The sequence below is a fragment of the Coenobita brevimanus genome, chromosome 46 (assembly GCF_032717465.1).
Source record: "Coenobita brevimanus isolate Jiangsu-jjx chromosome 46, ASM3271746v2, whole genome shotgun sequence".
Taxonomy (NCBI): domain Eukaryota; kingdom Metazoa; phylum Arthropoda; class Malacostraca; order Decapoda; family Coenobitidae; genus Coenobita; species Coenobita brevimanus.
Window position 1 is genome coordinate 1,067,791 of NC_136999.1, and position 15,181 is coordinate 1,082,971.

Sequence of the window (15,181 nt, forward strand, 5' to 3'; positions counted from 1 at the left end):
AGTTTGGACGATGATGATGATGGTGATTAATAATAATAATAATAATAATAATAATAATAATAATAACTGGAGGCCCCCTAAGGGAGGAATCACACCAGCAGCCGATACCCACTTTCACCATTTTCGAACTCGTAACTTTTCATCCCTAGTACAAGCTGTAAAATTTTGTGATGATATCTTGAGGCGTTGAGAAGTTATCGTGCTGAGACAGACAGACAGACAAATTGTATTTTATTTTTCTCTTGGAAGGAACAGTTTTGCCTTTGGTTCCTTCTTCCTTACATAAAAAAAAAAAAAAAAGAAGAGAGATTTTCATCCCCACTACACACCTGTAAAAATTTGTGGTATATTATTGAGCAGTTGCAAAGTTACTGTGGTAACAGACAAACACACAGACATATTGATAACAATACTAGCTTCGGTCTCCCGGCTGTTAATAATAATAATCATCCTCAGGAACCCTTCAGACCGATGACGTACCCATCATCCTACCTACCTTCAAATGATTATTAGATAACCTGGACGAGTTAAGCACAACCTTGGTCAACCGCTTCAGTACCAGACGTTTTTACCAAACTGCATAACGCCGTCAGGAAGCAGCTGGAATTAAAATGATAGGAGTATTTCTCTCTCTCTCATGTATTAGTGTGTTTGGGTGGGGGTGGGGGGGGTGGAGCGTCGTTTACACCTTTCACTTCCCTATTCTGAAATGCGACGAGGTCAGAGTGAGGTTACTTTAAGTAAAGATGCGAGAGACACCACACCTCCAGGTTTACACTAGGCTACACATTAATAGATAACACCTGTAATTATCAGCTGATTTACCTGGGGACAAATATCTCTTCTTTGCGTCTAAAATGCCCGTTTACAGAAAGCGACCTATTACCTCTTTCCCTATAATGGGTCTGCATCATTATCAGTGTTACTCAGTCTTTGCTTTACGCCAAAATTCCTTGAAGAGACGAGGTCATCTGTGAGATATGTATGGAGGGAGGTGTGGAGTATCCCTAGAGTTTTACCAGTCAAATATTTCCCCCTATTCTACCTACTGAACCCCAGCCTTTTCTTAAAAATGCTTGAATACCATTTTGAGATAAAACCCAGATCCATTCTGGTTCTCAGTTTGGGCTCAGTATCTCCTATGGTTTGCTCAAAAATGCCGGATTAAAAAAAATGACCTATTGTAACCCATTTCCCTGTGAAGGTATGGTGATGGGACCCAGCTGCAGAGATAGAGCAGGTAAAAATAGGGGATATTGATTAAACGGCGGCCTCCGCGGCTCAGTTTTGCCCTAAAATGCACCGTTTTGGAGATATTTGCAGTTTTGTGTTTTGGTCCACATTTGGCCCAGACTGGCGCGCTGGAAACACCTCAGACGCCAGACGAGATTTTGAGGAGAGGAAGAACTGCAGACTCTACAATAAGTTTTGTTACCTTCTCTATGCATTATCTGACACACACACACACACACACACACACACACACAAAGTTTTCGTGTCATTTTATATACAGCAGCACATTCTCTCTCTCTCTCTCTCTCTCTCTCTCCACCAGTGCTGGAGTTTGAATATAACAAACTATTAATGTACTGGTAATTTTCACTGAAGATTAAATGTCCTGTTGATATAGCAAGGAAGCAAGGCAGCCAGGGAGTAAGGCAGGAAGGCAGGGAGTTGGCATAGGCAGGCTAGCAGGCAGGCATGCAAGCAGGTGGGTAGGTAGACAGACAAGCAAGCAGGTAGGCAGGTATGAAGGGCTAGGCATGCAGGCAAGTAGGGAGGTAGGCTGGCAGGAAGGCAGGCAGACAGGCAGGCACGTAGGCAAGGAGGCAGGTAGGCTGGCAGGAAGGCAAGTAGGTAAGGAGGCAGGCAGGCTGGCAGGAAGGCAAGTAGGTAAGGAGGCAGGTAGGCTGGCAGGAAGGCAAGTAGGTAAGGAGGCAGGTAGGCTGGCAGGAAGGCAAGTAGGTAAGGAGGCAGGTAGGCTGGCAGGAAGGCAAGTAGGTAAGGAGGCAGGTAGGCTGGCAGGAAGGCAAGTAGGTAAGGCGGCAGGTAGGCTGGCGGGAAGGCAAGTAGGTAAGGAGGCAGGTAGTCTGGCAGGAAGGCAAGTAGGTAAGGAGACAGGTAGGCTGGCAGGAAGGCAAGTAGGTAAGGAGACAGGTAGGCTGGCAGGAAGGCAAGTGGGTAAGAAGGCAAGTAGGCAAGGAGGCAGACAGGAAAGCAGACAGGCACGCAGACAGCAGGCTGGTAGGTGGCAAGCACACAAGCAGGTAGACAGCAGGCTGGCAGGTGGCAAGCACACAAGCAGGCAGGCAAGCAAGTAGGCAAGTAGGCTTGGCAGCAGGCTGGACAACAGGCTGGACGGCAGGCTGACATTTTCTATTCTTACTACTGCTGCTACTACTAGTAGTTACTACTACGTCTGCTACAGTAGTACTCAACTACTATAACTACCACTCATCCTACTACTTCTACTAATACAACACCCCCTTCTCCTACTACCACCACTACACTACTACTACTACCACTACACTACTACAATTAATACTACTACACTACACTACTACTACTACTACTACCACTACACTACTACTATTACTACTACTACCACCACCACAACACTACTACTACTACGACTACTACTACTACTGATACTGGTACAACTACTTCTAAATCTTTTGTTGTAGTTAAGCAGCTAAGGTACAGTGAAAAAATGCAATACTGACATTAGGATGTTGGTATTAATATTTATTGCTGAATTACATAGCTCATACGATTATTACAACCAGTCTTTTTTTTTTCTTCCTCAGGTCGAGGACGTCATATTAAATTTATTTTTGCTGGTGGCAGAAGATTATATTCAATTTAGAGAACACATGAACAGAATTACCAAGTATATATGGAAGATAATATGAAAAGGATAAATAAAATAATGAATACAAAAAAAGAAACCAATACGAGTCATGCAGAGATGAGGAGGACGTGGAGCAGACGAGGAAGAAACAAAGCGACTGCGGGAGGGTCCGCTGCACCTACCTCTTCGCCGGTCGTTCTCACACTGACTCCCCCAGCTCAACAACCTCTCGCCCCATTCACCAGAAAGTTACGAAATAGCGATAGATGATTAAATTTCGATGGGTATTTTTTCAATTATTTCAAAATTCTAACGACACCTTACCCACCCTGTGATATCTGTTACTAAATTTCTACAGTCTCTTGTGGTAAATAACAGTCAGCCACCCTCTTGAAGGTAGCTTTATCGGATTAAAAAAAAAACTCTTTGGCATCTTCCTGGTGACACCTGTGAGCTATGTGATGGTGGCGGGAAAACTTGTGACGTCACGCATCACCCTCGTAAATTTTCTTCCTCAAGTCCCTATAATGATAATGTAGTTTGAATTACTGCTTCAGTTAAATTAAATATGGTTTTTGAGTAATTCTGTAGAAAAAAGGAGAGGTAGAATGTGGGTGAATAGTAGTAGGAGTGTGTGTTCAGTACTTCGGGGGTACTTATGACGTCACTTCCGCTACTCGATTTGACGATTTTTTATTCATCTTTTCAAAACTACACACTTATTTAGTATCATTTTTAAAATTTCTAGATACAGATGTGTTTCTTGAATGAAGCTGTGTTGGATGAGTACCATAATGAATGGAAAATGATGATGTTTGATGTTGTCGTAAGATTAAAACGCTATCCAATTCTGGTGTTCTTGTGACAGGGTGGGGGTACGTTTGAGGGAGAATCCCTGTCGTCATGATGACGGAAGAATGACGTCACAACCGTCGATTCTAACTCAGGACCGCGTTTTATGTTTTCCTGTTGAGCAAAAAAATCTAACTCAGGACCGCGTTTTATGTTTTCCTGTTGAGCAAAAAAAATCGCCCCTCAAAACGCTCTCCAAAGAGGGGTCCATGGAGGATGCGTGCATCCCGCGCCAGTGAAAATATATATAGCGCCAGTAATATCTATCTATCTATCGACCTAGAATAGATATATATATATATATATATATATATATATATATATATATATATATATATATATATATATATATATATATATTGAAAATGTCGCATTTCAGGTGATATCAACCCAGACGAGTGAGTTGGCGTTACTTTATTATCTCCATTATGTGTGTTATTATGGTCTTTTATAACAGATCACCCTAAATCAATTAATAGCTTAGAGATAGTTGATTTTTATATAAATAGCTAAATGTGTTAGTGATTATTTTGAGTGAGGATTCGCTGCTTTTACTGATGATATTCAGTTTAAAAATTGCAGGGTAGGTAGGCGGATAGGCAGGCAAGCAGGAGAGCAGGTATGTAGTTACAGTAGTAAGGTAAGTAGGCAGGAAGGCAAAAAGGTAAGCAGGCAGGCACAGTCAGCAGGTAGGCAAGGAGGCAGGAAGGCAGCCAGGCAGACTGTTTACCTAACTGCCTGCTTTCCTGCTTGTCTGTGTACCTGACTGCTGGACTCCTGCCTGCCCACCTACTACCTGCTGCCTACCACTCTCCCTGTTTGCCCGTCTACCTGTTCGTCTGACTACCATCCTGCTTGCCTACCTACCTACCTGCCTGCCTTCCTACCTACGTTGGCTACCTGACTACCTGGCAACCTCCCTGGCTACCTGAGTAACTGCCTACCTCTCGGGCTACATGACTACCTGCTTGCCTGCTTGCCTATCGGCCTGCCTGCGTGTCATTCTACCTGCCTACCCGCCTACTTGTCTGCCTGACTGCCTCCTACCTCCCTGTCCGGCTACCAGACCGCTTTCCTGCTTACCTGCTTACCTTCTTACTTGCCTCCCTGCCAACCTGTTAACTACCTGCCTGCCTACCTCGCTTCGTGGGTAGGCAGACAGGCAAGCAAGCAGGTAGGCGGGAATGAAGAGCTAGGCACACAGGTAAGTAGGGTGGTAGGCTGGCGGGAAGGCAGGCAGACAGGCAGGCAAGTAAGTAAGGAGGGAGGTAGGCTGGCAGGAAGGCAGACAGGCCGGCTGGCAGGTAGACAGCAGGCTGGTAGGTGACAAGCACACAAGCAGGGAGGCAAGCAAGTACGCAAGTAGGCTTGGCAGCAGGCTGGACAACAGGCTGGACGGCAGGCTGACATTTTCTATTCTTACTACTGCTGCTACTACTAGTAGTTACTACTACGTCTGCTACAGTAGTGCTCGACTACTACCACTACCACCAATCCTACTACTTCTACTAATGGTCCTCCTCCTACTACTACTACCACCACTACACTACTACTACTACTACTGCTACTGATATTACTACTGCTATTGTTACTACTACTACCACCACTACACTACTATTACTACTACCACTACACTTACTACTACTACTGATTCTGCTACTACTAGTACTACCGTTACCACTACTACTACTACTATACTACCACTACGCTACTACTCCTACTGTTACTACGGTTACAACTGTAATAGTTCTAAATCTTTTGTTCTTGTTATGCAGCTAAGGTATGATGATAAAAAAAACTTAGTACTGATGCAATACTGCTATTAGGATGTTGGTACTAATATTAATTGTTGAATTATACTGTACAGCTCATACGTTTATTTATCAAGTTTTTGGTATTTTTTTTCCCTTCCGGTCGGGGACGTTACATTAATCTTATTTTTGCTGGTGGCGGATTTATATTCAATTTTGAGGGCACAGAAATTGAATTGCCGAGTATATATGGAAGATAATATGAAAAGGATAAGTAAAATGAAGAATACAAGAAGAGAAACCACGAGAAACAAGTCATGAAGAAAGGAGGAGGACGTGGAGAGGAAGAGGAAGAAACGAAGGGACTGCGGGAGCGTCTGCTACACCCACCCCCTTTGCCAGTCGTTCTCACACTGACTCCTCAGCTCAACCACACCCTCGCCCCGTTCACCAGTAGAAGTTACGAAATAGCGATAGATGATTAAATTTCGATGGGTATTTTTGTAATTAATTCCCAATTCTAGCGACACCTTACCCATCCTGTGATATCTGTTACTAAATTTCTACAGACTCTTGTGGTAAACAACAGTCAGTCACCCCCTTAGAGTTAGCTTTATTGGATTAAAAAAAAAACTCTTTGGCATCTTCCCAGTGACACCTGTGAGCTATGTGATGGTGGCGGGAAAACTTGTGACGTCACGCATCACCCTCGTAAATTTCCTTCCTCAAGTCCCTATAATGGTAATGTAGTTTGAATTACGTGTTTCAGTTTAATTCAATATGGTTTTTGAGTCATTCTGTAGAAAAATGGAAAGGTAGAATGTGGGTGAATGAGGAGTAGGAGTGTGTGTTCAGTACTTCGGGGGTACTTATGACGTCACTTCCGCTACTCGATTTGACGGTTTTTTATTCATCTTTTAAAAACTACACAGTTATTTAGTATTATTTTTAAAATTTCTACATACAGATGTGTTTCTTGGATGAAGCTGTGTTGGATGAGTACCATATTGAATGGAAAATGATGAAGTTTGATGTTGTCGTAAGATTAAAACGCTATCCAATTCTAGACTTCTTGTGACAGGGTGGGAGTACGATTGAGGGAGAATCCCTGTCGTCATGATGACGCAAAAATGACGTCACAACCGTCGATCCTAACTCAGGACCGCGTTTTATGTTGTCCTGTTGAGCAAAAAAATCGCCCCTCAAAACGCTCTGCAGAGAGGGTCCAGGGAGGATGCGCGCATCCCGCGCCAGTGAAAATATACGAGTATAGCGCCAGTAATATCTATTTATCTATCTATACTGAATATATATATATATATATATATATATATATATATATATATATATATATATACTGTATATATATATATATATATATATATATATATATATATATATATATATATATATATATATATATATATTGAAAAATGTCACATTTCAGGTGATATCAACCCAGACGAGTGAGTTAGCGTTACTTTATTATCTTCATTATGTGTATTATTATGGTCTTTTATAACAGATCACCCTAAATCAATTAATAGCTTAGAGATAGTTGATTTTTATATAAATAGCTAAATGTGTTAGTGATTATTTTGAGTGAGGATTCGCTGCTTTTACTGATGATATTCAGTTAAAAAATTGCAAGGTAGGTAGGCGGATAGGCAGGCAAGCAGGAGAGCAGGTATGTAGATACAGTAGTAAGGCAAGTCGGCAGGAAGGCAAAAAGGTAAGCAGGCAGGCACAGCCAGCAGGTAGGCAAGTAGGCAACAGACAGCCAAGCTGGTAAGCAAGGAGGCAGGCAGGCAGCCAGGCAGGTAGGAAGCAGGCAGCCTGGCCTGCAGCAGGCAAATAGGCAGGTAAGCAGGCAGGTAGACAGGAAGACAGACAGCCAGGCAGGCAGACAGGCATGCTGGTAGTGGTAGGCAAGCATGAAGGGTTGACAGGCAGGAAGATAGCTGGTAGGCAGGCAGGTCAGCGGGCAGATAGCAGGCAGGCAGACAACCAAGCATATTGGTTGGTTGGCAGGCTGATCCAGACTGATAGGTTGGCAGACTGAGAGGCAGACAGGTGGGTTGGCAGGCTGTGAGGAAGACAGGTGGGTTGGCAGGCTGTAAGGAAGCAGGTGGGTTGGCAGACTGTGAGGCAGACAGGTGGGTTGGCAGGCTGTGAGGCAGACAGGTGGGTTGGCAGACTGGGGCAGACAGGTGGGTTGGCAGGCTGAGGCAGACAGGTGGGTTGGCAGGCTGTGAGGCAGACAGGTGGGTTTGCAGGCTGAAGCAGATCGGTGGGTTGGCAGGCAGGGAGGTATACACGTGGGTTGGCAGGCTGTAAGGCAGACAGGGAGGCACAAATTCTTCATACAGATGGCTGTTTTGAATCTTTTATGAAATAATTGTGAAAAAGTTGCTGACTCGTGATTGGTGGATGAATGACAAGATGTGCGTGACGTCAGCACCAGGCAGTGTGTATGACTGACACTGCCTCCAACACCACACCACAACACCCAGCCCATCCCACCCACTCCTTTACTAACCCAACACCAACCACACCCAGCCCATCCCACCCACTCCTTTACCAACCCAACACCAACCACACCCAGCCCATTCCACCCACTCCTTTACTAACCCAACACCAACCACACCCAGCCCATCCCACCCACTCCTTTACTAACCCAACACCAACCACACCCAGCCCATCCCACCCACTCCTTTACTAACCCAACACCACACCACAACACCCAGCCCATCCCACCCACTCCTTTACCAACCCAACACCAACCACACCCATCCCACCCACTCCTTTACTAACTCAACACAAAAATCTGATAAAGGAAAATAATGAAAAATACTTAAGACATGACCCAGATTTTATTGACAAGAACGAACTGACAGCCTGTGACACGGCGCCCACCAGGAAAATGAAACTGGAAAATTAAATGACAGGAAAATGAAACAAGAAAATCAGATACAAAAAAATGGGACGAGATATGAAACACGAAAATGGGAAAGGAAAAAAATGACGGGAAAGTGGGACAAGGAAAAGATGCAAGAAAGAAAAATGAATCTTGGAAACGAGACAGGAAGACGGAGCATGAAAATAAGAAAGGAAAATGGGACAGGAAAATGGGACAGGAAAATGAGAGGAAAATGGGACACGAAAATGAGAAAGGAAAATTGGACAAGAAAAAGGGCTTCGGCTCCTATGATTTGTGTCTAGGTGGCATGAGAGGCTGTTAACACATGTTCCTTAGCGATTCATTCTGCTTATTCCTCCTCTTACGTGGTACTACTTATTAATATGGCTTCAGTAATGCAGAGGTGGATACTGGGGTGTGATGGGTAGAATAATTCGCTAAAGGGCAGGTATTAGGACATCTACCATGCCACTTAGCCTACGGTCCATGGTAGAATTTAAACAACGCTAAGACGTAAAAAAATGTAGTGACTTTGGTGTAAGACTTGACAAAGAAAGAAAGAAGGAAAGAGAAAGAAAGCACGAAAGAAAAAAAGAAAGAAAGAGGAAGGAAAAAAGGGAAAACGAAAAAAAAAAGGCACATAACAAATACTAATATTAATTAAAACAGAGATGAAAAGAAAGATGACAGAAAAACAAAATATCTCAGCATAACATAAGCAATACAAACAAATATTATGCATTTTTTACACATTTCCAAATTACGAAAAATAATATATACGAAATCTTGTGTGTTGCGGGGAGGCTCTGTCACCCTGCATCGTTTTCTTTCCAGCCTTTTCCATGCATGAGTGAATTTTACGCCTCCACTTATTGCAGGGTTGATTATAGTTCTTTCACCTTAACTTGGCCTAGCGTTTCGTCCTTTTGTAGCTTATTTCACGTAGCTCAGAAAAATGCTACCGTTCTGCAGCCTTACCACTTCTTTGTGACTAGCATGATATTCTTGCGTAAATCTACTGCAACAACTCAAATTCTAGACAGAGAGAGATGACACTTTTAGACCAAGTTAGAGTGAAAGGAATACAGCAACGTTGAGACAGAAATATATCCACACGCTGCTCCAACACACAAGATTTTCGAAGACATTACAGTGGATTTTAATTTGCAACAGAAGACAGCATATTGGATTTAAACTTGCAACAGAAGATTTAAACAGAGGATTTAAATTTGCAACAATGGATTTCAACTTGTAACAGAAGACATCACAAAAATTTCTTAGGAGTGGGTTACATTTCAGTGTCGTAAGAAAATATTAATGAGAGGAGAGAGAGAGAGAGAGAGAGAGAGTCAATCCTTAGTAAAGAAAAAAATCTGACAAAACAGTCTATCAATACACATTAAAAAAAAAAAATCGTGTTTTCAAAAGGCGAAGGACAGTGAAATACAGGGTGGTTCAAACATAACACTGCTCTTTCCCTCCGCCAGGCTATTTCTTGTGTTGGGGGGGACGGCTGTCAACGTTATCAATGTCTATCCTGCATAATTTATTCACTTCCTTCTCCCACCGCCACACCTACGACCATATCAGCAGACCGAGCCGTCCTCAGAACACACACGGCATCGCTGGCTGAGTTGGGCGCTATTATTGGACCACCCTGTATTTTAATAGGCGAAAAAAGTTTGTACATTTTGAAAAACTATCATAACCGCTTAATGTTTAAAAATAAATACTTAGAGGGATAAATAAGTCTAATAAATAAATAATAATCTAAAGGGTTGAGAATACCAAGAAATTAAATACAGTACGTCAGCCATACAAGACAACCATATACCTTGCACACTCTCCTTGCGTCACCTCTACCTTGGCGTAATGTTTCGTCCATTTGCATATTATTTCGCGTAACTCACAATAACACAATACTATGGCTCAACATCTTTTTTCTACTGCGCTTCTTCGTGATTAGCGCCATCATATCTTAGTACTCTCCTAAATCCACCTTATCATCATCACCATCATAACCACCGTCATCATTATCATCATCATCCAATCCCATTCTGCCCCATCCAGACAGGAGCGTAGGGGTCCGGGGCTAGGCTACTCAGTCCCGAAATACAGGACAGTGGTGATCAGCCTCGCTCGCCCCTGAGTAGCAGTACGTGAACAGTATTCTACGCTCATTTCACATTAAATTTGTTCTCTTTAGCTTTGAGTTCACCTGACAACGGTTTACCATATTTTAACTTTAATTTTAGCTTATCTAAGGTTGATCTAGTTTTAGCTTTAATTCGATCCAATTTTAGCTTAATTTTAGGGTATTTGACTCAAGTTGATCTAGCTTTAATTTTAGGGTATTTGACTCAAGTTGATCTAGCTTTAATTTGAGCATATCTGACTAAACCTGATCTGGCTTTAGTTTTAGCTGATCTGACTATTGCTGACTACCTTCGGGTTCTTATCGCCAATTCGTCATTTTCACCACTCGTCTCAGCTCTCTTCACCAAAAAAATTATTAACATTCATCCCAAATTCGCAAATTCTAAATAAATAAATAAATTAAATAACTTGTTTCTCTTGTTATTGTTATTGAGCTAGTCGATTTTTTTTTTTAATGGCTAATTTTCAAAGTTCCTCGGCCTTTTTCTTTTTATAATATTGATATCACAACACTGTCACTCTTCTTTCTTCTTCTGTTCCTTCTGCTGTTCCTCTCTTCTTCTTCATCATCATCTTCAATTCCTTTCTTCTTCTTACTCATCTTCACGACCAGACCTCCACTTCTTTCTCTTAGTATGTGTGTGTGTGTGTATATTAAGTGTGTGTTTATGTGTGACTGTGCTAGTATGCGTATACCACTCAGTACTATTGTATGTATGTATGTTATGTATGTATGTATGTATGTATGTGTTTATGTGGGGCCTCATTTCTGCAGGTAGCGAAGCAGGTGTGGCTCAGGACGGTGGTCTGTGTACGTATCACTGTTCACTCTCTCTGAAAAACGTACACAGCATCATTAGTACACACAACAGATGAATGTACACTTTCCTCATTAGCGACGATGGCATACACGTAGGAAATAAACCACAGCACAGTACACCATACCACACCACAATACATCATTCCACACCACACCACACCACGTCACACTACACCACACCACCAGACTTTCAGGCTCTCTCTCTCTACAGTATGAAGACAGATAGATAAATAAATAAACAGCTAGAGAGAGAGAGAGAGAGAGAGAGAGAGAGAGAGAGAGAGAGAGAGGAGGGGAAGAAACCTGGAAAAGTCTACGGTACTCGCTACCCACATTTCACTTACTTCAGTCACCTGGTTCGTAACACCTCTTCCTTAGCGATTCATTCACTGTCCGGTATACATCAATATTCTAATGCTGTCGACAAGAGCGGCTACAAGCATACGACGAAAAATGCTGAGGTGTAAAATGCAAAATAAATCGCCAAGGGAAAGGTGCTAGGAAGCCTCTTACGCCGCTCTATATATGACCTTAAATTATATACCTCTACGAAAATTTACGCCATGTTATCATAGATTTAATGTTTTTTTTTTCATCATTTTCTTTTTCATGCGACAATCCACTAAAAATATTGTGCTGGTTGGTGCTGGAACACACACACAATGCCATCTAATTATGAATAACATGTTGTATCAGAAGGGAGAAACTGTGCTAAGTTTACTCGTATCTTACATCTGCGTGTCACAAACAAAGAAAGACAAGTACATAAAATTAGTAACAAAAACTTGGAGTATTTGGAATAATTATCCCTAAAATGTTGCAGATTTCTTCGTTCTCTATGATTCCTGCTTAAAAGAAAATGTATTAATTCTACACTAACTACTCCATATTTCTAAAACATGTCAACACCCAAACAATTTCTTTCGTTTGGTGCACAGTGAGGAGTATGGTGTGGTGTGGTGTGGTATGATGTGATGTGTGGTGTGGAGTGGAAGGGGGTGGTGTTGCGTGAAATGGTGTTGTGAGGTGAGATGTGGTGAGGTATAGTGTGGTAATGTACTAACCATGGTGTGGTGGTGCGACTGGTGTGGTGCGTGGTGTGAGGAGGGCGGGGTTGTGTAGCAGCAGGGCGAGCCTCACTGCCGGTATCCTTAACAACTCGGCCACACCAACACACCCGTCACCCTCGCTCTCTACACCAGCCACCGCCTGAGCAACACCAGCCCACCAGGCGTCATCCTCTGCCATCAGCGTCGCCTGCACCAGAGAAAAAGAGTAAAGTTTTGCCCATCTCTCTCTCTCTCTCTCTCTCTCATCATCATCATCATCATCATCATCATCATCACCTTCTAGTCACAAAGCCCTCACACATATGAAGTTCTATTTATCTATCTTGTGTGTCTATCTGTCTATCTATCTATCTGTTCATCATATCACCTCTGTCACCCTCTCCTCCGCCATCAGGGTGCCCAGCCTCCAACTCACAACCTCTCTCTCTCTTCTCTCTCCACCCCATTCATCCATCTCATCCTCGATCTCTCCCTCCCCTTCCCCCCTCTACCTCTCTCACATACTCTTCTAGTCAGTCTCTCATTCTCCATCCTCTCCACACGGCCAAATCATCTGAGTCCTTCTCCTAATGCTTTCAATCACATCCACATCAACACCACAACACTCCTTTACTTCCTCATTGATGTCACCTCCACATAACTCCACATCCACATCAACACCACAACGTTCCTTTACTTCCTCATTTATCTGTCACCTCTCCACATAACTCCACATCCACATCAGCACCATAACGCTCCTTCACGTCCTCATTTTTCTGTGTCCCTCCACGTAACTCCACATCCACATCAACATCACAACACTCCTTTACTTCCTCATTGATCTGGCATTCCTGCACATAACTCCACATCCATATCAACACCACAACACTCCTTCGCGTCCTTCATGAATCAGTTACCTCTCCACATAACTCTCCAATCACACCAATGTCACAACGCTCCATCACTTCCTCATTTTTCTGTGTCTCTCCACGTAACTCCACATTAATATCAACACCACAACGCTCCAATGCTTTCTAGAACATGGTGTTGTTTAAAGATGATGATGATGATGATGATGATAATAATAATAATAATAATAATAATAATAATAATAATAATAATCTCTATGAAAAGGATGCAAAACCATAGCATTGTCTTTCTGCCACTGAGTTACATGAAATAAAGTGAAAAGGGACGAAAATCTGGGCCAAGTTAAGATGAACGAACTATAGGAGAGGATATAGGGTGTGGGGGTGAGGTGTGGGAGGGGGGCACATTACACAAGAATGCCATCAAGCCCCCCCTCCCCCCACCGCCTGCTGTTCTACTCTTTATGTAGGATGGGGAAAAGGGGTGGTGACGAAGGAAGTAGGTGAGAATGGAGAGAGAGAGAGAGAGAGAGAGAGAGAGAGAGAGAGAGAGATGTGTGTGTGTGTGTGTGTGTGTGTGTGTGTGTGTGTGTGTGTGTGTGTGTGTGTGTGTGTTGTCTGAAGTCCAAACGAGAGAAAGAGAGAGAGAGAGAGGGGTAAAGGAATAAGAATGAACGAGAGGAAGCAAAAGTGAAAATAGCTGATGACGAACGAATCAGAATAAGAATGAGAAAGGATGACGAAAGACGAGGCACAGAGGGAGGGAGTGAGAAAGTAAGAAAAAGTGAGTGTGCTAAAAATAAAGCGAGGCTCACCAAAGGAGAAGCACAGAGAGAGGGAGTGAGAACGTGAGAAAAAGTGAGAAAAAGTGAGAAAGTGTGCTAAAAATAAAGTGAGTCTCACCAAAGGCGGCAAGTCCCCCCTCCTCCCGATCCTTGGGAGGTGTTTGGGTGTTTCGGCAAAGAAGTGGCCGGCGTCTCCAGAGCCCACTGTCACCATGGCAACCAGCACCAACCCAAACAACACCCACGCCACGCCTGAAAAAAGAAAAACATCAGTAACTACACGGCACTCAGAGAGCCTGTACCCTCGCCAACGCCCACACCAGACAACTCACTTCACCACCAACATTTGATAAACTCTTCCTTGGCCCAGGATCTACACATCCACAAAATATCACTGAAATCCATCAATAACATATTTTAGAGATCTTGTGGACAAACAAACACACTGACACACAGGAGTTAATACATAACCTCCTCCAACTCCGGTGGCGGAGGTAATATTAATAATAATAATCATCATGATCATCATCATCATCATCATTATTCAATCCTATGTTGCCCCCTGAGATGCGTAGGAGCCCGGGGATAGGCAAGTTGGTCTTGACATTTAAGATGAGTGACCAGCCTCACTCATCCCTGAGTGGCATTACTTGAGCGATAAACCCCAACCACCCCTTGGATATAAACCTAAGCAAGCTCGATCCGATTGGAGCTCCTTAATTACCCACTAAACCAAAAGAAGCCATAATTTGGTTATATGGTTACCACCTGGCGTAGTAAATGGTTTTCTGATGTACAGGAAACCATCTGGCTTGTCACTCAGTGTAGAGTCACCCATAAGCAAAAGGAAGAGGAAAGAATGAAGGAAAGAAAGACAGAAGAGGGAGTGTAAAGTCACCGGCAGGCAGAAAGAAGAGGAAGGAAGGAAGAGAGGAAAGGGCAGACACCCAAAGCAGCACTACATCGAGTGTGTGCATGGTGAGTGCCCCCACCTACCACAATAATAATAATAATAATAATAATAATAATAATAATAATCATCATCATCATCATCTATACATCATCCAATCCTATGTCGCTCCATGAAAAGCGTAGGAACCGGGGGCTAGGCAGGTTGGTCCTGCCAT

The 15,181-nt window shown here is 42.9% G+C and overlaps 1 protein-coding gene across 1 annotated transcript in view; it reads right to left on the reverse strand.

Moving 5' to 3' along the window:
- Positions 1 to 11,294: 11,294 nt before the first annotated feature.
- LOC145398792 (uncharacterized) overlaps positions 11,295 to 15,181 on the reverse strand; it is a 5,262-nt gene continuing 1,375 nt past the window's right edge. The window contains exons 2-4 of the mRNA XM_080271600.1: positions 14,173 to 14,306; positions 12,416 to 12,608; positions 11,295 to 11,365 (exon numbers count right to left, since the gene is read on the reverse strand). Coding sequence (XP_080127726.1) covers positions 11,295 to 11,365; positions 12,416 to 12,608; positions 14,173 to 14,306 — 398 coding nt within the window. The remainder of the gene's footprint in view (positions 11,366 to 12,415; positions 12,609 to 14,172; positions 14,307 to 15,181) is intronic.